Genomic DNA, 24,611 nt, shown 5'->3' with positions numbered 1-24,611 from the left:
AAAATCTTTGCCCAGGCAGTATTATGGGCCTGATTACAACTTTGGAGGAGGTGTTAATCCGTCCCAAAAGTGCCGGTAAAGTGACGGATATACCACCAGCCGTATTACGAGTCTGTTATATCCTATGGAACTTGTAATACGGCTGGTGGTATATCCGTCACATTTGGGACGGATTAACACCTCCTCCAAAGTTGTAATCAGGCCCTATGTCTTTCAATCACAAAAAAATAATCTGTCAGAAAAAGTGCAGCACTGTGTGGCATATTTTGACTTTTCTTGTCGCATAATTTAGTCCATCCTGTCACATAATTCTGCCACATAATTCCAGTGATTCTAGTGCTACAACTGTGAGTTTTTACAAGGAGCATGCCTGCACAGAAATCTGCAGGGGCTACAGCAACAATGTGCGCTTTTTGACAACAGTGGTAGATTTTTGGTTTTAGGAAATTACTTTTATACTGGTAGTGGTCCAGCAGATTCCCCAACAATAAGGTTTTGCATAAGCCATGACAAAAGTATACTGTGGTATTGGGCATGTGACAAGGTGAAGTAATGCTGTGTTTTTTGTTGTTTTAGTGTCTTTGAAAGGCCTGCAGATTCAGGAAACAAGATAAGACATTTTGGTGGCCATTACAACCTCGGCGGTCTTTTAACAAGACCGCTGAGGGACCGCCGTGCGGAAGACCGCCAGTAGTGGCGGTTTGCCGCTCGGCGTATTATGACTGTTGGCTGCTCTCCGTCCTTTTTACGACGGAGAGCCGCCAACAGCCATACTGGCGGGCAGCGGGGAAGTGGAGGTTGCTTCACCTCCACCGCCACGCCAACAGAACACCGCCCAGCGAATCACGTCCTGTGATTCGGCGCGGCGGTGTTCTGTTGGCGGTGTGGTGTCGGCGGAGCAGCCCCCATGGCTCCCTTCCCCTCCCGGAGGATCGACGGACAAGGTAAGTCGATCGTCCGTTAGGGGAGGGGGGGTGTTGTGTGGGTGCATGGGAGTGTGCGTCTGTGTATGTAGAGGGGGGGTGTGAGTGCGTGTATGCTTGCGGGTGTGTTGCGTGTGTTGGGAATGTGTGCATGTATGTCTCTATATGGGTGTGCGTGTCTGACAGTGTGTGGATGTAGACATGTATGTTGGGGTGTGTGCATGTATGTGTGTTGGTGGTGCCTGCGTGCGTGTCGTGTGTGTGTGAGTTATGTGATGTTGGGGGTCGGGGTGGGGAGAGGGGCCCTGCCACCTTTGGGGGGTGGCAGGGGTGGTGGGGGGTGTAGGGGAGGGAGTCGGGGTGGGGGTGGAGGAGACCCCTATCAGTGCCAGAGAAGGAATTCCCTGGCACTGATAGGGCTTACCGCCATGGATTTCATGGCGGTTCCTATCGCTGGAAATCCACGGCGGTAGGCTGGGTCGAAATACCGGCGGCGGTATTGTGACGGCTGCCGGGCTGGAAACCCAGGTCTCCAGCCCAGCGGGCGGAACGGTGAAGCGGCGGATGACCATGGCGGTAACCGCCATGGTCATAATACTAAAAAAAAGACCGCCAGCCTGTTGGCGGTCTTACCGCCGCTTTAACACCGTCTGCCAGGGTTGTAATGACCCCCTTTGTGTTTATTTACTATTGCACACATCTCACACGCACATACCCACCAACCGGTTTTGAGCAATACTTCTTCCTTCTATGCAGAACAGCGTTTTACAAGGGGGTTTTAGCCAGTAGCAGAGATGGCATCTCGTGGATGACTGCTGCCCAGGATCTAACTCAGGTTATGGAGGACAGCTCTGAGGCAGGATCAGAGACTGAGACAGCAGACAGCGAGACAGCATCTGAAGGAAAGGAAAATGGAGCAGAATCTAGAAGCAATTTTTCAGTCAGAGGAGTTCCATCAGACGACTCATCTTCCAGAGATTCTGAAGAACACGATGATTGCAGTTGTGCTGTCCCTACACAAGCAGAGAATGTGCAGTGGAGCAAATGTAGCAGGTTAAACCAACAGAGAGAGCAGACACGTATAGCACCAACCACAGACAAAGGGCTATCTTGGCACCCTCCGCCCCGAGTTTAGTTCAGCCCGAATTCCACCTTTCACTGAAACGCTCGATGTAGTCGACACGTCTCTTTTTGGATGTTGACTTCCTTGAGCAAATTGAGCAGCAACCAAATTTGCATGCAAAACTATTTCTTAGGGAGCATGGAGGCACTTTAGGGCCTCATTCAGGGGCACCCCACTGTGCTATTATTTCACTTGAGAAGTTGGAGCTATTTTTGGGCCTTTCTCTTGAAGTGGGGTTAGTGCACAAACCAAGCTTGCAGTCCAACTGATCTACTCACACAGTTTGGGAACCCTCCATATTCGCACGATACATGAGCAGAGATCCTTTCTTTTTGCTACAGCAGCATATGCATTTCAATGACAATTCTGCTGCACTTCCCCAGGGAACATCCAGACCATGAAAGGTTGTTCCAATTCAGCCTGTCATGGAATATTTGTCTGCCAGTTTTCCAGAGATTTATACTCTTGGAAAGAATATAGCTATTGATGAGTCCATGATCCTGTACAAAGGGCGGCTGCTGTTCAAGCAGTACATTGCAAGCAAAAGAGCTTACAATGGCATCAAGTTGTACATGCTGTCAGAGAGCTCCACTGGCTATGTTTACAGCTTGACAGTGTATACAGGTAAGGTCTCCACTTTAAACCCTGTACATTACCCTCCCATGCTAAGAGTTACAGGAAAGACTGTATGGGAACTTGTCCAGCGACTCTTTCACAAATGTTATAACTTTTATGTAGACAATTTCTATACATGAGTAGAGCTGGTCAGTGACCTGTACAAAGCTGGTTCTGTGGCATGCAGTACAGTTCACTGTCACAGCAAAGGATTCCAGCAGAAGCGTGTTTGTAAGACGCTCCAGAAATCCCAGAGCACTATGTTGTCTTCCAACTAACTGCTCATAGTCAAGTTCTCTGATAGGCTTCATGTGTATGTGCTCACTACAATTCATGATGAGAGCACTTTCCCCCATCACGGTTTGGGGTCAGATGGACTGACGTTCACAAGCTCACTTGTATACCGGATTATAAAAACTACATGGGTGAAGTGAATAAGAATGACCAGGTTCTTCAATCACAGAATGCGAGTTGTAAAACTTGCACTTGGTATAAGAAGCTGTTTACCCACCTGATCCAGATGGCAACATACAATGCATATGTTGTTTACTAAACAGCTAAAAAGACTCAACCACGTCATTGTTGTATACTCTGCGCTAAGTAGGAAAGAAGCAGGAGAGTTGTGTTTACTGTCCAGAGTGCCCATCTCAGCAATCCCTGTGTTTTCCTACTTGCTTTATGTTGTACCATATAAAAGTGAACTATTGAGAAATTGACTGAGGTGGAGCTGCTGTAAGGTAAACCTTTCAATGGCTGTGCATGGATACCTACCTTCCATGAGCCACCACTTTATTAGGCAAGCAGTCGTAGAACTCTACTTGAGGAAATCATGGGCTTGCTTATAGCCTGCTCAACACCTTTATCCGCAGCCAGAACGCAGCAGGCATTCTGTTTGCTGATAATGGTGGACCGAGCACAAACCACGATGGTCCTGAGCACCCTCTGTCGAAAAACTGTAAAATATTGACTAGTTGTTGAAGTGCTCTTTAGGGGACTTATGTATACAACACAAGGACCACCCTGGTTGCCCATGACAACCAAAGTAAGCATAATGAGTCAAACGAATGTCCTGTGGGACTTGTTCACCAACACTTCTACTTGCTTTGAAAGTGTGCAAACTCAAACAGTAACTTGAATCGTAATCAATGTTATTGAAGAAGGATGCTGGACACAATTTCTTGCATGATTGTGATTTTAACATTTTATAATCAGGACATTATAAATTTCAGTATGTATCAAAATTAGTGCAGACAACACATTATTCAGAGAGTGAAGTAATATGTATTCACCAACATACAACAAGGCAATGAACAGATTCCAAGGTTGTACATGATTTTATATTAAACAAACGTAACCAGGTTTCCATTTCGGTGATGGAAAGTTCTGGAATCTGAAGGGAGTCACAAGCTTCCTTCCACCTGGCATTCCCCCAAGTCTCCCGATAAAAATTGTACTTCACTTTTGTGGGTAGGCCTAGTGCCCGCAACAGGAAATGGCCCAAAACGCAACAAGGATACATTCATTTTTTTCACTTGAAACTGATACTTTTTTGCAAAGTGGGTAGCTGTGAATTTTGAGCCCTAGCTTAGCCGGCATCTAGGAAAAAAAACATGCACATTTTTTAAAACTAGACACCTGGAGGAATCCATGGTGGGTTGACGTGCGTGGCTATCACCAGGTTTTTGTTTTTCCCAGAATTCCTCATAAATCTCAAAGTTTGATTAAAAAAACACTCTTTCCTCATATTTATGAGATGGTAAGTTCTGGAATGTTCATGGAGCCACAACTTCCTTCCACACGGCATTCCCCCAAGTCTCTCAATACAAATTGTACCTCACTTGTGTGGGTAGGCCTAATGCCTTCAACAGGAAATGGCCCAAAACATAACATGTACACATCACATTTTTCCACAGAACATAGAAGCATAGAATAGTAGAACATTTATTATGACAAATTTATGCCTTTCAAATGTAAGCCACTGTATAAGAAAGTAGACATTTTGAAAGATACCCTCTAAATCATAAGCTGGTATGGGTACCTATAAATTCAGAGATGTACAAATACCCACTGCTCCTAAATCCATATCTTGTGCCCATTTCATAGGTTTCCTTGATATCCATTTTTCACTCCACAAATTTAACCATACGAATTGGTTTATACTCTGTACACAATGAAAAACCACTGTATTTTACAGCTCAGTTGTTGGCTCTGGGTTCCTTGGATTGTTAGAGAACCTACAAACCCTATATCTCACCACAACCAGAAGGGTTTAGCAGATGTAATGGTATATTCCTTTTGTAAGTCGGCCATTGTGACAAAAAGTTGCAGATAAAAACAGTCACAAATGGCCATTTTTTCCTAATCACTAGCAATATTACTTTATTTCAAACGTTAGTGTCTTTGGGAAAAACTTGAAGGATCTATACATATGATCCTTTGCTGAATTTGGAATTCTGTCAAATTTTTGGGAAATCTAGAGCTTTCCTGGACCACCCACTGGTTTCATAGTAGTTTCAACCACAAACTGGAAGTAGTTTGAGAGTACAAAAAATAGGAAAAATGGGCTACTTCTTTAAAACATCCCAGAACCGTGATCCTAAAATTAGTTTTTTTTTTCTTCAGCTGTGCATGTCCCTTAAAGCTGCAAAGATGGTGACTTTAGCATAGCCAACCGTTCATTGATTCAATTTCTAGAGAAAAAACTGACATTTTTATCCCAAGCTATTTTTTCCTTATTTTTCCCCAAAAACTCAAAACCTAGCTACGTTTTACCTATTTTCTCAGTAGCTTCCAGGGGAATCCACAAACCCCGAGTACCTTTAGAATCCCCCGGATGTTGGGAAAAAAGGAAGTAAATTTGGTGAGCATACATTATGTGGAAAATAAGTTATTGATCCCTAAGCACAAACTCCAAATAGCAAAAAAAGGGCTCAGCAATTAGGGGAGGAGCCCAGGGGCCTGAAGGCCCAGCAGTTAAAGAATTAAGGAATTGACTAGGCAACTGCATTTACCTGCAGAATCAGGGATACCATGCTTGTCTTCCAATAAAGGTGCAGATGGTCCCCCAGGATACGGTGGAGGTGGATCACGGTCACCAGACATGATTTCCTTTTACTGACTGTCTGAAAATAAAAAGCAAAGGTTGCATACAGCAGCTTTGTCAGATTTACTGCCACATCTGTACCAGGTGCCTGTCAAAACTGTATCTTGTGCAATTTCAGAGGAGTATAAGCATATACTGAATTCCAATTTCTAGGTCCTGAGTCAAGAAGAACAAGAACAAGGTACTTACCTTCGTTAATGTCTTTTCTGGAGTCGCCAATTCCTCATCTTGTGAATTTCCCCAGGCACCAGACTGGATCTGGACACTTTGAAAGCAAATTCCCAGTGCATCATTGGGTGGCATTGTGCGGCTCCTCGTGGGAGCCGTCCAATTTCAGATGTGATGCTGGGGCCCCTACAACTGTCTACAAGTGCACTAACTCTGCACACTGACGTCAGTATCTTTCTGATCATCCCCAACATCAGATGCAGAGCCAATAGAAATTAGATCTGAGACTTGGGGTCTTATTAATAAACTGTAATAGTCCAATCCAGAGATTGGGGAGGCGGGTGGGTCTGTGAGGAATCTGTAGTTAGACAGAGACTCTACCAGAACATATGTTACCAAAGGTAAGTAATTTGTCCTTCTGATAAAGACTTGTAACTGCAGATTTCTCACCTTTTGAATAGATACAAAAGCAGTTCATCCTCAGGTGGGGATCTGTAGAAAGGCTCAAACCAGGATGTCCTGCAGGGCAGGTTGAGCATAGTGCCCATCCCGCCAGACCTGGCTGTACAGACAATAGCGCTTTGTGAATGTATGGGGGGACACCCAGGTAGCATACTGACAAATGTCCAAAAGTAACACACCATGTGGCAGCGTGGTCTGAGGCAGCTTTTGCTCTGGTTGAATATGCATGTAAACATTTTGGGGGCTGCTTCTTGACCAGCCCCTGGTAGGTTTTGATGCATACTATAATCCATTAAAAGATAGTTCTCTTCTGCACCATTTAGAAGTTTTTGATTCCAGAGAAACCGACAAAAAGTTGGCTATCCATCAAGTAACCTCTGGTCGGATCTTTACAGAAACTCATAGACCTCTTAGGGTCCAGACAGTGGGGTCTTTCTTCCTCCTTGGATGGTTGGTCTGGGAAACATAAAAAGGTTCAAAGGGCCTTAGGAACTCTAATGAGCAACGTTTTGGACACTGCATCTTCACTGTAGTGGTAGATAGACTGACCCAGGGTTCTTTCCATGCCACCTCTAAATGTAACTGCTATCTGCAATTTGCTATGCAGGTGAGTTTGTCTACCCTGGTATTTAAAGCTTGTTGGGTGCTGGGTAATCAGGGAAATGCCATAAGTGTTGAGCCACTTCTAGAGATGTATACCCTCCTGGCACAGGACCCAAGATGCCACACCGTCCCGTTTATTGAAACACCACATGGCAGTAGTGTTGTCCATGAGACCCTGCATCCATTCCCCATTGATGGCCGGGTGGAACACCTTCAGTGCCAAGCAAATTGCTCACAACTCCAGCAGCTCGATATGGAGGTGAGTTTACATCAAAGACCAGAGTCCTCTAATCTCCCTTTCTCCCAGGTGGCCTCCCCAACCTAGCAACAATGAATCAGTCAAAACTGTTAGCTCAGAGTGGGGTAGGGACAAGGATCTGCCACTGGTCCACTGCAGCCAAGCATCCACCACTGCAAGTCCTTTGCAGTCTCCCTAAACACATGGAAAGACTCTGATATGTCCCCTTGGTACTGAGCCCACTAAGACTTCAGATCCCAATATATAGCCTGCATCTGCCACCTGTCATGGCCCACAAGAAAGATGCAGGAAGCCAAGATGACCAGAAGCCTCAGAGCCGCTCTTAAAAGTCCCAGGTTAAGGTTAAGGGTTGACACATCGGTATTAAATATCGAATGTTCCGGACTTGTTAACGTGGAGGAAAAGCTCCGAAACACACCATGTCCAGGATGGCACCAATGAAGGATAGCCACTGACTTTGGAATGTTGATGGAAAAGTCCAACAATGTCAACAGATGGGCTGTCGATTGAAGATGGTTTATAAATGCTTGAGGCACTTGTGCTTTAAACAGCCAGTCATCAAAGGAAGAATGATATCACCAACCTTCACAGATGTGCTGCAATCACCACCGTCACCTCTGTAAACACCTGAGGTGCACTGGTAAGGCCAAAGGGGAGAACGGATATTTTAAAATGATCCTGGCCTACTAGAAACACAGGTAACGCTTGTGGGATTGCAGAATGGGAAAATGAAAATAAAAATCCTGGAAATCCAATGCCACCATCTAGTCTCCTGGTTCCAGGAGGAGCGAGAGCATCTTGAACTCATCCTCCTGGAAGAAGTTCATAAGGCACAGATCTAGAATGGGACAAAGGCCTCTATACATTTTCGGCACCAGGAATTAACAGGAATGACAGCCAGTGTGGATTGCTCATGCCGGCACCCTCTCTGTTCCTTCCTTGGCCAAGAGAGCCTAAACTTTGTTGCAGAGTATAGACAAGTGAGTGGTGCTCTAATGTGGTTTGTGGTGTGGGTGGCATGCTCAGGGGATATGAAAGGAAGGGTACTGTGTACCCATGTTTCATGACATGGAGCACCCATTGGTCAGATGTGATGCTCCTCCATCCAGAGAGGACTCCACGGCCTGGAGGTACCAAAGGCACTGCATGACTCCAAATGATGAGGATGGACCACAGGGGCTCATACTTAGATTTCTCACATTTTTTTATTTCTTTGATTTATCGGACCCTCACAACTTTGATGACACTGTCTGCATGGTCAGTCATTGCCCAAAATATGGCCTTAGATTGGTTAAGGAACAGGTTATATTTTGATAGGTATGAACTCTGATTCAATATCGGGGGTGTAGCCCATACCAAAGTGCCCTATGTTAAATACGACAATAAAAACACTAATTTGCTTGTGCTGATTGGGAAATGCAGTGGTGTTGCTAACAAATGTAACTGGAACTACACCAGGAAGGGTGAATAGAGAATATGATGCCTCCTAATCTTACCCCCTGTTCTGCACACATGACCAATGGTGAGTTCTGATTCTGCTCAGGAAAATTTGCAACGTTTCTAGATGGGTCCCCAGTGTTGTTCAGTGAGTAAGGAGTGATGTTGGCGCTTCTGGGGACATCTGATTTTTCTTATTTCATTTCTACATGTCATTGAATTACAGTTTTTAAAGTGAAACGTTTGGATGTGATTCTGTTTGTATTTTCAATGTATATTATATTTTCCATTTCCCAAAGAAAGGTTGAACACTGTCCAATGCTCATAGAACCTGAACCTGATTCACCTGGTCCTAATAGGTAACCCCATCACAATCACCTTTGGGCCTCTGCTTAGTTTTTATGGGTTCATAGTCATCAAGAGTTTTTAAATGGAGATCAGGAAATAACTGGTTTTGTGTTTCCTTTGCCTCAATTTCTTGGCTAGTGTCTTGGGAGAGACTGCATACATGTGTCCACGATTTCTAGGTCATGGTTAAGTCCCATAAATGATTTGTTATGGACGGGTAATGGAGCAGTTTCTTCCTTCGCATGAATCAATGCCCCACAAGGTCAGCAGGTCATTGGACCCATCATAGGTGTGTGGAAAAACAGACAACAAATTTCGATACAAGATAATATAATTACACAGAATGACCAATGTGGCATTAAAAGGAAAACTCCAGTCAGGAATAAAGTTAAGGGGTTTTATTACAGACTTGAGCTCAAACTCTTGTAGACACTTCTCAAGACATATAAAAGGTACACTATCCCCAAAGGTTGACCAAGGCGACAAAATAAGTTCAGGCAAACTAACATTAAGAGAACTAAGCACTCCACAAAAGTAATACAAAACATCAATAAAATTATCTGAGACAGAGAAAACAAGAGTTGCTCAGTTTTGATAAGCATTAAGACAATTCAAATAATTAAGGTTCAGGTAGTATGGACAAGGAAAAGCCATACAGATTAGCCAATCAGGGAATAGCATGTGTGGGGTGGAACACTTGTAGGCAAAAGACAAAAAGGAAAAAAGGACAAAGTGCAAAAAGGATTTCGAAAAGGTATTCTCGGGCACTAGGTCACTAACTAAGGTGGGCAAAAAAGTAAATAAAAAGGGGAAACATCAGCATATCAGAAGCATAGTCTAGAGTATTCTGTGTGTTAGGGATAAATCTCTAAGTCTCGGAAAGGCATTTCAAGGCGGCTAGGCAAGGAGGGCAATACCTTTCAGAGTTCAAGGGGTTGAGCATGCAGCAAAGAAAGGCAGGAAAGGTTCATATTCTAGTCCAGCTGGGCATAAGTATATTAAAGTTCATGAGGCAACATGATTTGTCAATACATCAGTCCACCTGACGTTAAAGGGGTAACCCAATAGAAATCGATCAAGCGACTCCAACCTGAAACATCAATATGGTTTTTCAGGTTTGTCAAGCGAACTGTGTCCATCTGTACTCTTCCACGCAAGATTGAAACAAATGTTTAAACTGTCAGTCCCCCAGTCCTGGATGTTCCATCCTCAAGGACGTTTTCTCATACTCTCTATGTGTAGAACAACAGACATCTATTACCAAGCTAGCTTTCTCATGGGACCGAAATCTGGAAGAAAGGTTAGAAAGATGACTTGACATTTTCTGCACAATCACCAATACAGGGCATAGCAGACCTTACTTAGGTTAATGCAAATTAATTAAAGCAGCACATTAATACCTTCAAATAAAACACAATTTAATACGCAAATTACATAATTAGCATTAATAAGACCTCATTAACATTCATGTTATAACTTCAAAACGGAATAACTTTGTCAATACATTTCAGTCAGTGTGACGCAGAACTACTGTTAGAAATGGGGTCTCTAGTTGGCAGTCGGCTTGCACCCTGTCCAAGTAGGGGCCCTCACTAGAGTCTGGATAAGGGAGATACCTACTCAGATAACCCCTGCTCACCCCCTTGGTAGCTTGGCACGAGCAGTCAGGCTTACCTCCGAAGCAATGTGTAAAGCATTTGCACATAAAACACAGTGATAAATGAAAACGCTACAAAAGGACACCACACCAGTTTTAGAAAAATAGCCTGGTGATGACACTGGAGTCGATGATGCTGGTGTTGGTGGACCGGGGCTGCGGACGGGATAGTGCTTCGTGTACCTCACAAGCCACAGTGCAGGCAGCGGCGCCGGTGTCAGAAGGAGCAGTGTCATCGGGGATGCCCAGGCTGCGGTGTGAGCAGGCGAAGCCAGAGTGAGGGGCCCACTGGTCACACTGCGAGCAACGTCTCTGTGAAGTTGTCTAATGACGGCGTCGGTGAGACCAGGGTTGCGGTGCGAAGCGGGGCAGTGCGGCTCCGTCCGGTGTTGGCAGGTCACGGTGCAGGCCAGAGGGGTCGTTGGCGGCGTCGCAGTGGTTTCTCCTCTTGAACAGCACAAAACACACAGTTCCCAGTGCTGCAGGTCGAGGAAACTGAAGTCTTTGGTGTCCCTGAGACTTCCAACAGGAGGCAAGCTCCACTCCAAACCCTTGGAGAACTCTCATAAGCAGGATACACAGAAAAGTTCACCCTTTGCACTCTTTTCAGGGAGGAGCAGCAACTGCAGGCCAGTCCAGCAAAGCAACACAGCAAAGGGACAGTACTCCTCCTTCAGCTCTTCTCCTGGCCAGAGGTTCCTCTTGATGCCAGAAAGATTGGTAAACTTCAAAGCAAAGTCTCAAGTGTTTGCAAGATCCTTCCTTCTCCAGGCTAGGCCCCAGACACACACCAGGGGGTTGGAGACTGCATTGTGTGATGGCAGGCACAGTCCTTTCAGGTGCAAGCAACTACTCCTCCCTCCACCCTGGCTTAGATGGCTCATCAAGATATGCAGACTACACCCCAGTTTCCTTTGTGAAACTGTCTAGAGGAGAGGTGTGAACAGCCCAACTGTCAAACCAAACTGGCCCAGACGGGGAATCCACAAACAGGCAGAGTCACAGAATGGTTTAATCAAGAAAATGGCATTTTCAAACTCACAATCTAAAAACCAACTTCAATATAAAATGTATTTTTAAATTGTGAGTTCAGAGACTCCAAGCTCTGAGCTTTAAAGTTATTTAAAGGAAGCCCCCATGTTAACCATTGAAGGAGATAGGCCTTGCAACAGTGAAACTCGAATTTTGCAGTATTTCACTGTTAGGACAAGTAAAACACACCAGTAGATGTCCTATCTTTTAAATACACTGCAACCTGCCCATGGGTTAACTAGGGCCTACCTTAGGGGTGCCTTACATGTACCAAAAGGAAAGGTTTGGGCCTGGCAAGTGGGTACACTTGCCAGGTCGAATTGGCAGTTTAAAACTGCACATACAGACACTGCGGTAGCAGGTCTGAGCCAGGTTTACATGGATATTTATGTGGGTGGCAAAATCAGTGCTGCAGGCCCCCTAGTAGCATTTGATTTACAGGCCCTGGGCACCTCTAGTGCACTTTACTACGGACTTACCAGTAAATCAAATATGCCAATCATGGATAATCCCTTCAACAGTACAATTTACATTGAGAGCGTATGCATTTTAGCACTGTTTAGCAGTGGTAAAGTGCCCAGAGTCCTAAAGCTAATAAAAACAAGTCAGAAAAATTAGGAGGAAGGAGGCAAAAAGATTGGGAGTGACCCTGCAAAAAGGGCCAGGTGCAACAACTACATTCCTCCATTTTTGCACATGTATTCAAAACACTTTCCATTAGAAATTCAATGTCGTTTTAATACAGACTATTAGTTTAAACTCTAAAACATAACATAATAATAGATTAATTCTTCAATGTAATTTAATCTTGATACCACCTAGGTTTCAGTGAGTAGTCTACAGTAAATGCATGCAAACAGGGCTTCTCAGTGCTTCACTTTACATTCAAACTATTAGTACTTTAACATAATGTGTAATATGTCACGTATAGATGATCACTATGACATGAGGGACAGTACTACAAATTTTGATACATCACTCCCCCCCTCTGATGGTGAATTAAGTCATCACAATATACTTCAACTCTAGTTTTCAATGAGACAGCTCAAAATTTCTGAGGTCATTCCAGATATGGTAGTCTGAACTCCTCCAACTGCTTGATGTTACTATAGTATATGCTCCTCCTAGTCTCCATCCTAATCTTGTCCTTTCTCGTTTTACTCTTGGTTCTTTTCTCTTTCAGCTTCTGGAACAATTTGTACAGACCAGCTGCAACTAGGGCATACAAGGCCATTAGCAATCGGGGTCTCAAAATGGTTCCAACAATTCCTCTTCTAAGACTGCCGAACCACCTTCCAATTGCCGAAGAACCATTATCTATTGCTTCCCAGGCACCTGCCACTGTTAACTCCTTCCGGTCTTGTCTCACGTTTCTCATATTTGCAATGTACTTCCATTTCTCCTTAATACTATCAGGAATGTAAGTGCAGCACTGTGGAGTTTGCAACATTTTGCAAACAATGCCCTCCTTTGTAGAAGAATATCTAATCCAAGGCGATTTTGTAAAACCATTGACCTTATGGCAACCATTTCTGTGTCCATTAATAAAATGGCACCTGCAATGTCCTTAGATACAGTTGAATGGCACCACAAATCTCTCCTACAATCTCTGAAGCACTAGTATCTCGCTTGACTATGATGTTTGATTTCTCATACCAGACTGAATCATTTATATGATCCACATGATTTATCTTTGCAAAACTACTCTCAGGTAACACGTACCATACCAGCCTTTCGGCATCTTCTAATAGGTATTCTTTCCACATGTGAAATAAACACCTGGTATGGCAGGGTCTTGTCCATTCAACATGTAGGTCCAAACACTCTTCAACAAAAACACATGTCTACATTCACAAGTCCTTACAAAATGTGTATCAGTCCTGCATCCAGTTCTGCATCCAGCTCTATATAAACGTCTTCCCTACCTGTTGCCAATCTAAAGCAATCTAAATCTGTCATTTCTCCTGGTTTGGTAAGCTTCAACCAAACGAAAGAAAATACATACAATGACTAAAATGTATCTCAGTCCATTGCACACGGGCAGTTCTATGAAATCCAGATGCATCTTGTCGAACAATCCTCCTGACCTACCTATGTGACTCAGTGGAACAATGTGCATTTTCCCACATTCATCTGCTGGCATGTGACACACCTGTGGCACATGGCTTCTACGATCACTCTCGACCCGGCGTCAAATCATGTTTGTCTGAAGGTTCTCATCAAGGCATATCTATCTATATGTGCCTCTCCATGATTGTGTCTAGCCATGGGTGACAACACACTATTTGGCAACACAACTCTTCCATCACTTGATCACAAATAATCATCCTCCTTTCTCTTGACACATCCTGCTCGGACTCAACTTTGCTGCTCTTCTTCTGTCACTTCTTCCTGCAATCTTTTAACTTCCTTCTACATATCAACAGCAGTTAACAGGAGATTTTGACTTGTCTCATCATCTGTATCATTGTTCCACTCTCCATTAAAGGAGTTACAGCTTAGGGTGCAATATCTTACCACCTCATCAGCATATATATTTCCTAAAGTTACACAATTAGTTAGCTTTATTATGAGCAGCACACTTGACGTCAGCAATTTTTGCAGCAGCATGAATGCATTCAACAGAGTATAAATCTTATCTCCATTGCCGATAGGTGATCCAGAGGAGGACATGAACCCTCTCTGGAACCACAACTGGCCGAAATAAAAAATAATGCCAAAACCAAACTGACTATCAGTGAAGATTGCCGCTTTCAGCTGTTCAGAAACACAGCATGCTCTAGTAAGAGCAACCAATTCGGCTACTTGAGCAGAAAAGACTCCTCAAAGCCAGGAGAATTCAATCACACTCGAGACTGCAAACTGCATAACACGCTCTCAGGGTACCATCTTTATCTCTTAAACAGGAGCCATCAACAAGCATGACATAGTCATTTTCAGTTAGGAGAATGCCTTGAATATCAGGTCTTGTGCACAGTTCAGTCACATTGACACAGTCACGCTCAACCTCATCCATACATTCGCTGGCATTTTCAAAAACAGTAGGTAACAACGTAGCTGGATTCAGAACTGTACATCTCCTTAAATTAACACTGGACGCAACGAGGATGACTTGCTCATAAATGGTCAAATGTGCACTGGTAGGACACTGTGTCTTGGTTTGAGTGAGGAATAATGACACTGTTCAATGGTGATGTTCAGGGCTGCAACCGCCTTCAAACAACCAGGCAGTGCAGATGCCACAAGATCAAGTGTGGCAGAAAAATATGCGACTGGCTTGTTCACATTTCTATGCAGCTGTGTCAAAACTGAGAGAGCAAACCAAATCCTCTCACAGCAAAACAAAGAAATATCTTTGTTATAATCAGGCATTCTCAGAGCTGGGGCACGTCTTAGTTTTTCTCTCAGCTCTGTGAAGGCTTGTATGCAACTGTCATCCAATGGTACTGGATTAGACACATCTTCTGTATAGGCTTTTCCAAAAGGGAAAAGTGTGGAATCCACTGGCCAACCATTCCCAAAAACATTCAAGCTTCTTTTTGAATGGCAGGGGGATTCCTTTTCATAATTGCTGGGATTTTTTCTTGTGAGACCTTCCACGCACCTTTCACAATGTGATGACCTAAATAAATAACTTCCTTCTTGTAGTACTGTAGTTTGGCTGAGGAAACCTTATGTCCATTTTCTCCCAAATGATTTAAGAGGGCAACTATGTCTCTCCTGCATGCTTCTCGTGTGTTTGATGCCACAAGTAGGTCATCATCATCAATGAACTACACTAAGACTGAATGAGAGGGCATTTTAAGTGACTCCAAAGCTTTTTTCAAGATCTGATTGAAAATTGACTAACTCTCTGTCCACCCTTGTAGAACTTGGCTCCATACAAAACACTAATGTCAAATTTAAAAGCAAAGAGGAACTGGCTTTCCTCCTGCAACGATAAGCAGAAAAATACTTGGCACAAATCAATCACGGTGAACCATTCTGCTTCACATGGAATTTGGAATAAAATCACTGCAGAATTCGGTACCACAGGACAACATGGAACAACAATCTCATTGATTTTTCTCAGGTCCTGGACTATGCAGTGCTTTCAGCTGGCTTCCACAATCCTAGAATGGTAGAATTACATGGACTACCCATTATCTCCTTCAGGATGCCTTGTTCAAACTGGTAATCAGCTAAGGGAGTAATTCTGGCAATTGTTTCGGTCATGATATTAGGTGGAATTTTCAGACACAGTGCATTTGACTTCACTGTCATTTTTTATAGGCTCAACTCCTTTAATAAGTCCTATCTCTTCTTCTGAAAAATCCCAAACCTCAGGGGTCACTGGGTCATTTAAATCTTCGGGCAAATCATTACATGTCAGCATTGGGTACAATGTGACACTGTTACTGGTTCACAATTTTACAGGGCACATCTTCCTCATTTGTTTGTATGGCAATTCCTCAAGGTGTACAGCTATTAGAACAAACTAGCTTACACAGTATGTCACGTCCAAGAATGCTTACTGGACTTGAATCACCGACCACAAATTGGTGCTCATCTTCAAATGCACTTACTTTTATGGGGACAGATTCTGTTACAAAATTGGTCAATTGTTTATTTGAGACTCCTACAACTTGAATTCTATTTTCTGAAAGGGGTGAATTTTGTACTTCTGCTGTTCTAACAGTGGAGCGGGTAGCCTCAGTGTCAACCAGAAATGACACATGGTCACACACAACATTAGTGTTCACATAGGGACCACGTTGATCTCTTCTAAGGATCCACCTAACATGCAGTCCTCATCATCTGAGCTATCCACGTGAAGAATTTCTGAAACTTCCTCATCACTCAGATCCATTAAGGGAAATTGTGATCCGAACTGATACACATTTGTATTGGCAATTTGATTTATATTCTTTTAGGGAACAATCATTTGCTGTTGAGTCATCAGGACCTGCAGTATTATCATCAGCGACTTTAGGACACATTTACATTTTGGATTCAGGGTCTTTGAACTCTCTGAATTTGAACCTAATTATTGCCTTGTACTTGAACAACTCCATTATTCTGTACCTGATTATTCACATTATTAAGGGGACATTCCCTTTGCCAATGGCCAAACTTTCTACACAGATTAGTTCTCTTCAAAGCCTGGACATCAACAACACCGGTCTGATCTACCTGAACACCATGTCCTCTACCTCTAGGCTGAACGACATTAGCTCCATGCTGTTGCACTCCTTGCATACCACCACTGTTCACCATCAACTTCAGGCTTTGACTATCTTTCTGTGCAGCTTTCAACTGCATGACCATAACCTTCTCTTTCAAGTTTGTTTGCTTCAATTCCAATTCATTGCTGCCATATTTCACATACTGCAGGAGCTCATCAATCGGTTTGTTCTACCAACAAATCAAAAGCTGCTGAATTGTTTCACTTATGTCTTGTCTCAATCCCTGCACAAATCTGTATACAAAAAGACTCACATCTTTAGCTTCTATTGTTTCTGTACCACTGAAATGTTGCTGCAACAATCTCTCATAATAAGCATGAATTGACTTCTTTGATTCTTGAGTCATCCTCTCATTCCTCTGCCAATCAATATCTTTTAGAGGCACTATGTTTTTCAAGAACTCCATCACCTTGTAATACCTTTTTAATCACTTCTTCAGACGGAGCACCCTTTACAGGGTCTCTTGGGGGTTCACGTTCTGGCAAACCAACATTAACTTTACATCCAGTCCACAAATCACTCGGAACCACAATGTCAAACAACGTATTCAAATCCTCCCAAAGGCATTTTGAAAGTTTCACAAATCTCTCAGGCTGCTTGTACCATTCCACATTTCTCTCTCAGCCTCGCATAATAATTTGTGAATGACAGAATATTCCTCCTACTTCGGGGTACATGAACATAACCTCCACCTGGTAATTCTCTCATGGCCAGCATTTCTACATTTGCCTAAGCTTCATTTGCTCCTGCCGGACCCACAATTAGCTCTGCTTTCTTCTGTTCACTTTTGTTTGCCCATCTGCCTTCCCAATTATCTATAGCACCCCATTTCTGAATGTATGTGATCAATTTCCTAATATGGGTTTTCAGTCCAGGGGATCTCATGTTGACTATATCTTTAGTGCTAAACTCCAAGCTATAACCTCTCTAAGTGCTTTGATTTCTCCAAACCCACATCATATCTCTCGGCTACTTCAGCTAATCTTTCACATGCCTATCCTGCACGTTGGGTAATGTCCTTACACATGAGCCGCAGTTTGTCCTCTGTGTAAGTTTCCACTTGAGCTATGTCTAACGTTCCTAATATCATTTAATTTAATTCCAATTTCAGTCTGGGCACAGCAACTGATCTACCTCTCTCTGAGGTTTCTTCTGTTCTTGCACTGCAATTTGTTATACCTGTCGCACCTTTGGGACTCAAACTGTTTAACCATTCATTTAATTGTTGGGCAGTGAAACCTTGTAAACTCACAGGATTAGTCTGTGATACTTCTGCTCTTGACGAACCTACAGCCTGCTGATTTTGGAGATTAAAAAAAGACATATTCTCTGCTGTGTTAAAAGGTATTCCTCCTTGTGGAGTACTGCAATTAACATCCGGGATCTGCTTTTGGCACAAAATAAGGTGAGGCTTTCTAAGGAAATCAGGCATCAGGGGTAAATCCTGTCTGACTTGTCATTGGGGTTGGGTCTGCAATACGTGAGGGGTTAACGGTCTCAGTAGAGAACCTGTTCTCTCCACCTCTGAGTTATTAAACTATACTGATCTCTGCATACCAATTGGTGACATCTCAGTGGATGCAACTGGTGTATCAGGAACAGTTGGCACATTTAATGAATGTGCATTGCTCCCAAGGGAACAACTGGACCTAAAGTCACAGGAACTGTAATGCATCTGGACCAATATGATTTGTCTGATTCTGAGGAATTGTCATTCCTACACTCTGGGCCAGATGTACAACGTATGTTTTAAGACTCGCAATTTAGGACTCGTTTGCGAGTCGCAAATTGCAAGTTGCAAAACCAAATGTACAACAGTGTCAATGACACTGTTTGCAATTCCCAATGGGGTCACAAATGACTACCTCATCAATATTCATGAGGTAGTTTACAATTTGCGACCCTATTGGGAATGGTCGCACTCACACGGAGGGTGGACTGCTGGGGGCAGCAGACCACTGTGTCTGTGACTTCTTTTTCAATAAAGCAGTTTTCTTTTTGAAATGCATCCCGTTTTCCTTAAAGGAAAACGGGATGCATTTCAAAAAGAAAAATGAAAAGTTTTCTTTTCATTTTTTCAGAGCAGGCAGTGGTACACTGGACCACTGCCTGCACTGAAAAAATATTTTTGCTTCCATTCACAAAGGGGAAGGGATCCCATGTGGAACCCTTCCCATTTGCAAATGGGTTTACACCAATTTGAAATTAGATTGGTGTTAACTGTGATTGTTATGTGACCGCATTCACGGTCACAAAACAATCATACATCCCCCTGCATGTCCCAATTAGGAAGGGACGTGCTTGTGATGCCCTGTCCTAATTGCGAGTCACAATCCCTATTTTGCGAGTCGGTAATTGCATACCGACTCGCAAAATAGGGATAGTACGGTGCATCGCACTGCCCATTTTGTGGTCAAAAACAGCAACTTTTGCTGTCTGCGACTGCAAAATGGCTTCATACATTGGGCCCACTATACTGTTAGGACAGTAATGAAACGTTGTCCTGTTTGGAATGCCAAAACATTTGGTTTAGACTCGCCTTGACTAAACATTTGCACAGGTTGATTTGGAATCAAATTTGGCACAGGCAGATTCACCTAAGGTGTCTGGGTCGTCTGCTTCACATTAGAATTTGGCACAATCTAATTCATGATAGGACTTCGTACAGCCTGAATTATGTTAAAGCTCTGAACTGATTGATTCACTTCAGGAATATGTGTCACTGAATTTGCAGGTGTACCTGGTACTATCTAACTCGAGGTTTGTGCAACTGGAGCAGTAGGCACACTCAGGGTTACATTTTGTACAGCTTCACTTCTTGCTACTCCCCTTACTGAGTGGTATAGAGGCGGACGATTTAACAAGATCTGATTTATCAACTCATCATCTGAATCAATCTTTTATTCCTCAATATCTGTTGTCTGCTCTGTTTTTCCTGTCTTTTTCCTAGTCTTGAGTTTAGTGCTTTCTCCATCTTCCCTAGAAATAGCTGGATAAATTCAAACTACTTCAATTATGTCAGCCCTCCAAGCTTTCAGCTGGTCATCCTACCTCGCATCGGCAATGGTCTTTATTGCTTTCTGCCCTCATATTTACTTGTAATTTTCTGATGCATGCTGTGTTCACAGATATTAAGTGCTTCAAATTGTGCGGGTCTCATCGCCCCAGATTATCTAGAATACTTAGGTCCTCGTTATGACATTGGCGGTAAATCCCACTTACCGCTGGTGGTAAATCCCACTTACCAACACGCTGACTGCTGCCAACATACCACCGCCGTGGTAGATATCCATTCACCATATTATGACACACACACACTAATCAGTCACTATTCAGCCACATACACAATTCCGCCAGCCCAAAGGTCAGAGATAAACTGGCAGTATCAAAACCCACACCGTTACGCCAACAGAACAACGCCCACCACCTTATGACCCACGAATCACCACGGCGGACATTCAATGGCGGTAAACCATTGCCGGTACATACCGCTGTGCTCAGAATACACACACTCACAAACAAAACACCACTACATTGGACAATTCAAACAACACACACCTGACACCCATACACACACCACATCCACACACCCACACCACTATAAAATACACACCCACTTTACCCACAACCCTTTACGACTACAAAGCATTGGCACGAGACAGACACCACAGACAAGACCAGAGCCACACACTACCTACACCTATACACCACCCACGCACCCCACATCCCACAACCCAACACATCACCCTACACAGCCTCCCTACACAACTCACACAACACCCACGGCACCACAAAGACACCCCCGATTCTCAGAGGAGGAGCTAAGGGTCATGGTGGAGGAAATCATCAGGGTAGAGCCACAGCTATTTGGAGCACAGGTGCAGCAGACATCGATAGCTAGGAAGATGGCGGAGAATCGTGGACAGGGTCAATGCCGTGGGACAGCACCCAAGAACCAGGGATGATATCAGGAAGAGGTGGAACGACCTACGGGGGAAGGTATGTTCCATTGCAGCAAGATACCAACTCGCTGTACAGAGGACTGCTGGTGGACCCCAACCTCCTCCCCCACAAGTAACATGGGAGGAGCACTCTCTTGGCAATCATGCATCCTGAGGGCCAAGCCGGAGTAGGAGGAGGACTGGACTCTGGTAAGTCTTACTACCCTCCTACCTGCATACCATTACATACCCCCACCCTCACTCCCATCACTCCACTGCATCCCACACACCCCACCATCACATCTCACTCATCCCAATGCCAAGCCCTGCATGCTGTACCAATGCATGGATACCACTCACAGCCCTGCATGGACACCTATCACTAAAGCATGTACACTAGAGGGAATCAGCTATCCCACCACATACCAGCATACACAAGTGAAAACTGCCAGGGCAAATACAACCAAAGAGGGCAAGCCACGAATGCACAATAGGTCAGACACAGAAACAATAACACAGCATTTACATCCTCACAGGTACCCCAGCCAATGTCACCGGAGAGGAGGTGCCAGCAATATCCAGTCCCCCCACAGAAGAGGCCCACAGTGATGACAGCAACTCTAGACTACAGGATCTGGAGGACCAACCTAGCCCATCAGGGACCTCTGGACAGTCGGTTACCCAGGCACAGTCACACATCACCACAGAGCGTCCCCCATCTGGAAACACCACCACAGCACCCACCCAGCGTACCCATACCTCTGTCCCCAGGACACGTCAATCAGCAGTGTGTCCACCTCTACAGGGACCCCAGGGCACCCACTCATACCCAAGACAAACAGGGACCTGGGGTCAGTGGCAGTGGGCACACGGTTCAGGGGACAGAGGCACAGGACAACAGGGAAACTGGTAGGAGTGCTGTGCGCGAGGGGGAGGACAAGCCCAGGGAACCATCTCTCCAGGAGACACTTCCAGAGATCCTGGGAGCATATCAGCATTCCCAGGACACGATGGGCCAGATCCTGGACAATGTGCAGCAGAACAGTCAGCTGCAGGAGGGACAGTACCAGGGATCAGGGAGGACTTGCATGCCATCAACACCACCCTGGTCTCCATAGCAGAAGTGCTGGCAGACATGGCCAATATTATGAGGGAAGCAATCTCACAACAGCGGGCCCCTGCCACTAGCCAGACATCTGAACTGCCTCCCACCTCCGCTGCCGCTAGTGGACAAGAGGCCCTGCCACAGGACCAACAGGCCACCAGCACCCCTCCCCCTGCAGAAGGATAACCACCCCGCAAACGTTCCCTGCGATCCAGCCTGAAGCCAGAGACTATTGCCAAGACCCCCACCAGGAAATGAGATTCTCCTGAGTGTCACCCTTGTGTCCCACTCTGTCACCCTGTCCACCTTGGAACTGCCACTGCTCCCCTTCCTATGTCCCCTTGAACAATGCATCTGTGCTACAAATAGACTGGAACAATACCCTGGACTTTCCTCCATTATCACCCCAGCCCATCGCACTTGCCCCTCTTTTTCTTAGTACTTCAATAAACACCCTTGGAAGAAATAGACGTATGGAGTATGTCAAATTTTTCAAATATGTATTCATTTAACCAGGTTCAAACAATGCAATTCAACAGTACAGTAAGTGAGCATATGTTAATGTCCTGTAGCTGGCTGCAGTGTTCAGACCAGGAACTATTGTGAGGCACCAACATCTGTCAAATGAATTGCTAAAGGGTACAGTAAGTGGGCATATAGGTGGCAAATAACAGCATGCCAGTGAGGCAGATATTACAAATAATTACAATGAAATGTGAAGTAACACAGTTTTACCTGTGTGTCATTGGAAGTACTGTCTGATGACTGCTGTTCTGTTGTCCTCATCCTCTGCCTCCTCATCCTCACTGTCCACAGGGTCCACTGCGGAAACACGGGCATCTCCAGCCTCCTCCTCCTGCAGAAAAGGCACATGGCGTCTCAGGGCACGGTTGTGCAGCATGTAGCATGTCACTATTATTTGGCAGACCTTCTTGGGTGAGTAGCACAGGGATCCACCTGTTAGATGGAGGCACCGGAACCTGGCCATCAGGAGGCCAAAGGTCCGTTCTATAATCCTTCTGGTTCGCCCATGTGCCTCATTGTAACGTTCTTCTGCCCTTGTCCTGGGATTCCTCACAGGGGTCAGCAGCCAAGATAGGTTGGGGTAACCAGAGTCACCTGCAAATATTGAGGGACAACATTCTGCCACTCTATCGCATATGGCCCACACCATACCCATACACCAACATATACTGGGTGGGGACCAGGCCTCAGCTATTAGCCACACCCTGTGCCTCTGTAGTTGGCCCATCAGATTTGTTATTCTGCTATTCCTCAGGACAAAGGCATCATGCACCGAACCAGGATACTTAGCATTGACGTGGGAGATGTACTGGTCCGCCAAACACACCATCTGTACATTCATAGAGTGGAAACTCTTACGATTTCTGTACACCTGTTCATTTTGAGGGGGGGGGGGACAAATGCAATATGTGTACCATCAATCGCCCCTATAATGTTGGGGATATGTCCCATTGCATAGAACTCAGCCTTCACTGTGGACAAATCTTCCACCTGAGAAAATACAATGTAGCTGCACATGTGTTTAATCAGGGCAGACAACACTCTTGTCAACACAACTGAGAACATTGGCTGTGACATTCCTGCTGCCAAGCCCACTGTAGGAGGCTGGACTGGCTTGTAGTGAGTACCAAGGGGTACTTGCACCTTGCACCAGGCCCAGTTATCCCTTATTAGTGTATAGGGTGTCTAGCAGCTTAGGCTGATAGATAATGGTAGCTTAGCAGAGCAGCTTAGGCTGAACTAGGAGACGTGTGAAGCTACTACAGTACCACTTAGTGTCATATGCACAATATCATAAGAAAACACAATACACAGTTATACTAAAAATAAAGGTACTTTATTTTTATGACAATATGCCAAAGTATCTTAGAGTGTACCCTCAGTGAGAGGATAGGAAATATACACAAAATATATATACACAATAGCAAAAATATGCAGTATAGTCTTAGAAAACAGTGCAAACAATGTATAGTTACAATAGGATGCAATGGGGAAACATAGGGATAGGGGCAACACAAACCATATACTCCAAAAGTGGAATGTGAACCACGAATGGACCCCAAACCTATGTGACCTTGTAGAGGGTCGCTGGGACTATTAGAAAATAGTGAGAGTTAGAAAAATAACCCTCCCCAAGACCCTGAAAAGTGAGTGCAAAGTGCACCAAAGTTCCCCTAAGGACAAAATAGTCGTGTTAGAGGGAGAATGCAAGGAAAACACAAATCAGCAGTGCAACAACGATGGATTCCTGTCTGAAGGTACCTGTGGAACAAGGGGACCAAGTCCAAAAGTCACAAGCAGCTCGGAGATGGGCAGATGCCCAAGAAATGCCAGCGGTTGGTGCAAAGAAGCTCTTACTAGGCTGAAGAACTGTGAATACTGCAGGAACGACAAGGGCTAGAGACTTCCCCTTTGGAGGATGGATCCCCCACGCCTTGGAGAGTCGTGCAGAAGTGTTTTCCCGCCGGATGGACGCCAACAAGCCTTGCTACACGCAAATCGTGCGTTTGGCGTTTTTGGACGCTGCTGGGGCCCAGGAGGGACCAGGAGGTCGCAAATTGGACCTGCAGAGAGAGGGGACGTCGA

At 44.6% G+C, this 24,611-nt stretch overlaps 1 protein-coding gene across 2 annotated transcripts in view; it reads right to left on the bottom strand.

The window, feature by feature from the left end:
• The window catches only part of CDIP1 (cell death inducing p53 target 1), a 177,174-nt gene that overhangs the window by 80,904 nt on the left and 71,659 nt on the right, over nucleotides 1-24,611 (bottom strand). For both annotated transcript variants that reach the window (XM_069210373.1, XM_069210374.1), the window contains exon 4: nucleotides 5,673-5,783. In XM_069210373.1, coding sequence (XP_069066474.1) covers nucleotides 5,673-5,763 — 91 coding nt within the window. In that variant the 5' untranslated portion in view covers nucleotides 5,764-5,783. The remainder of the gene's footprint in view (nucleotides 1-5,672; nucleotides 5,784-24,611) is intronic.

This window comes from Pleurodeles waltl, chromosome 10, assembly GCF_031143425.1.
Source record: "Pleurodeles waltl isolate 20211129_DDA chromosome 10, aPleWal1.hap1.20221129, whole genome shotgun sequence".
Taxonomy (NCBI): Eukaryota; Metazoa; Chordata; class Amphibia; order Caudata; family Salamandridae; genus Pleurodeles; species Pleurodeles waltl.
Note: the sequence above shows the minus strand (reverse complement) of the source record. Positions and strands in the feature narration are given on the sequence as shown.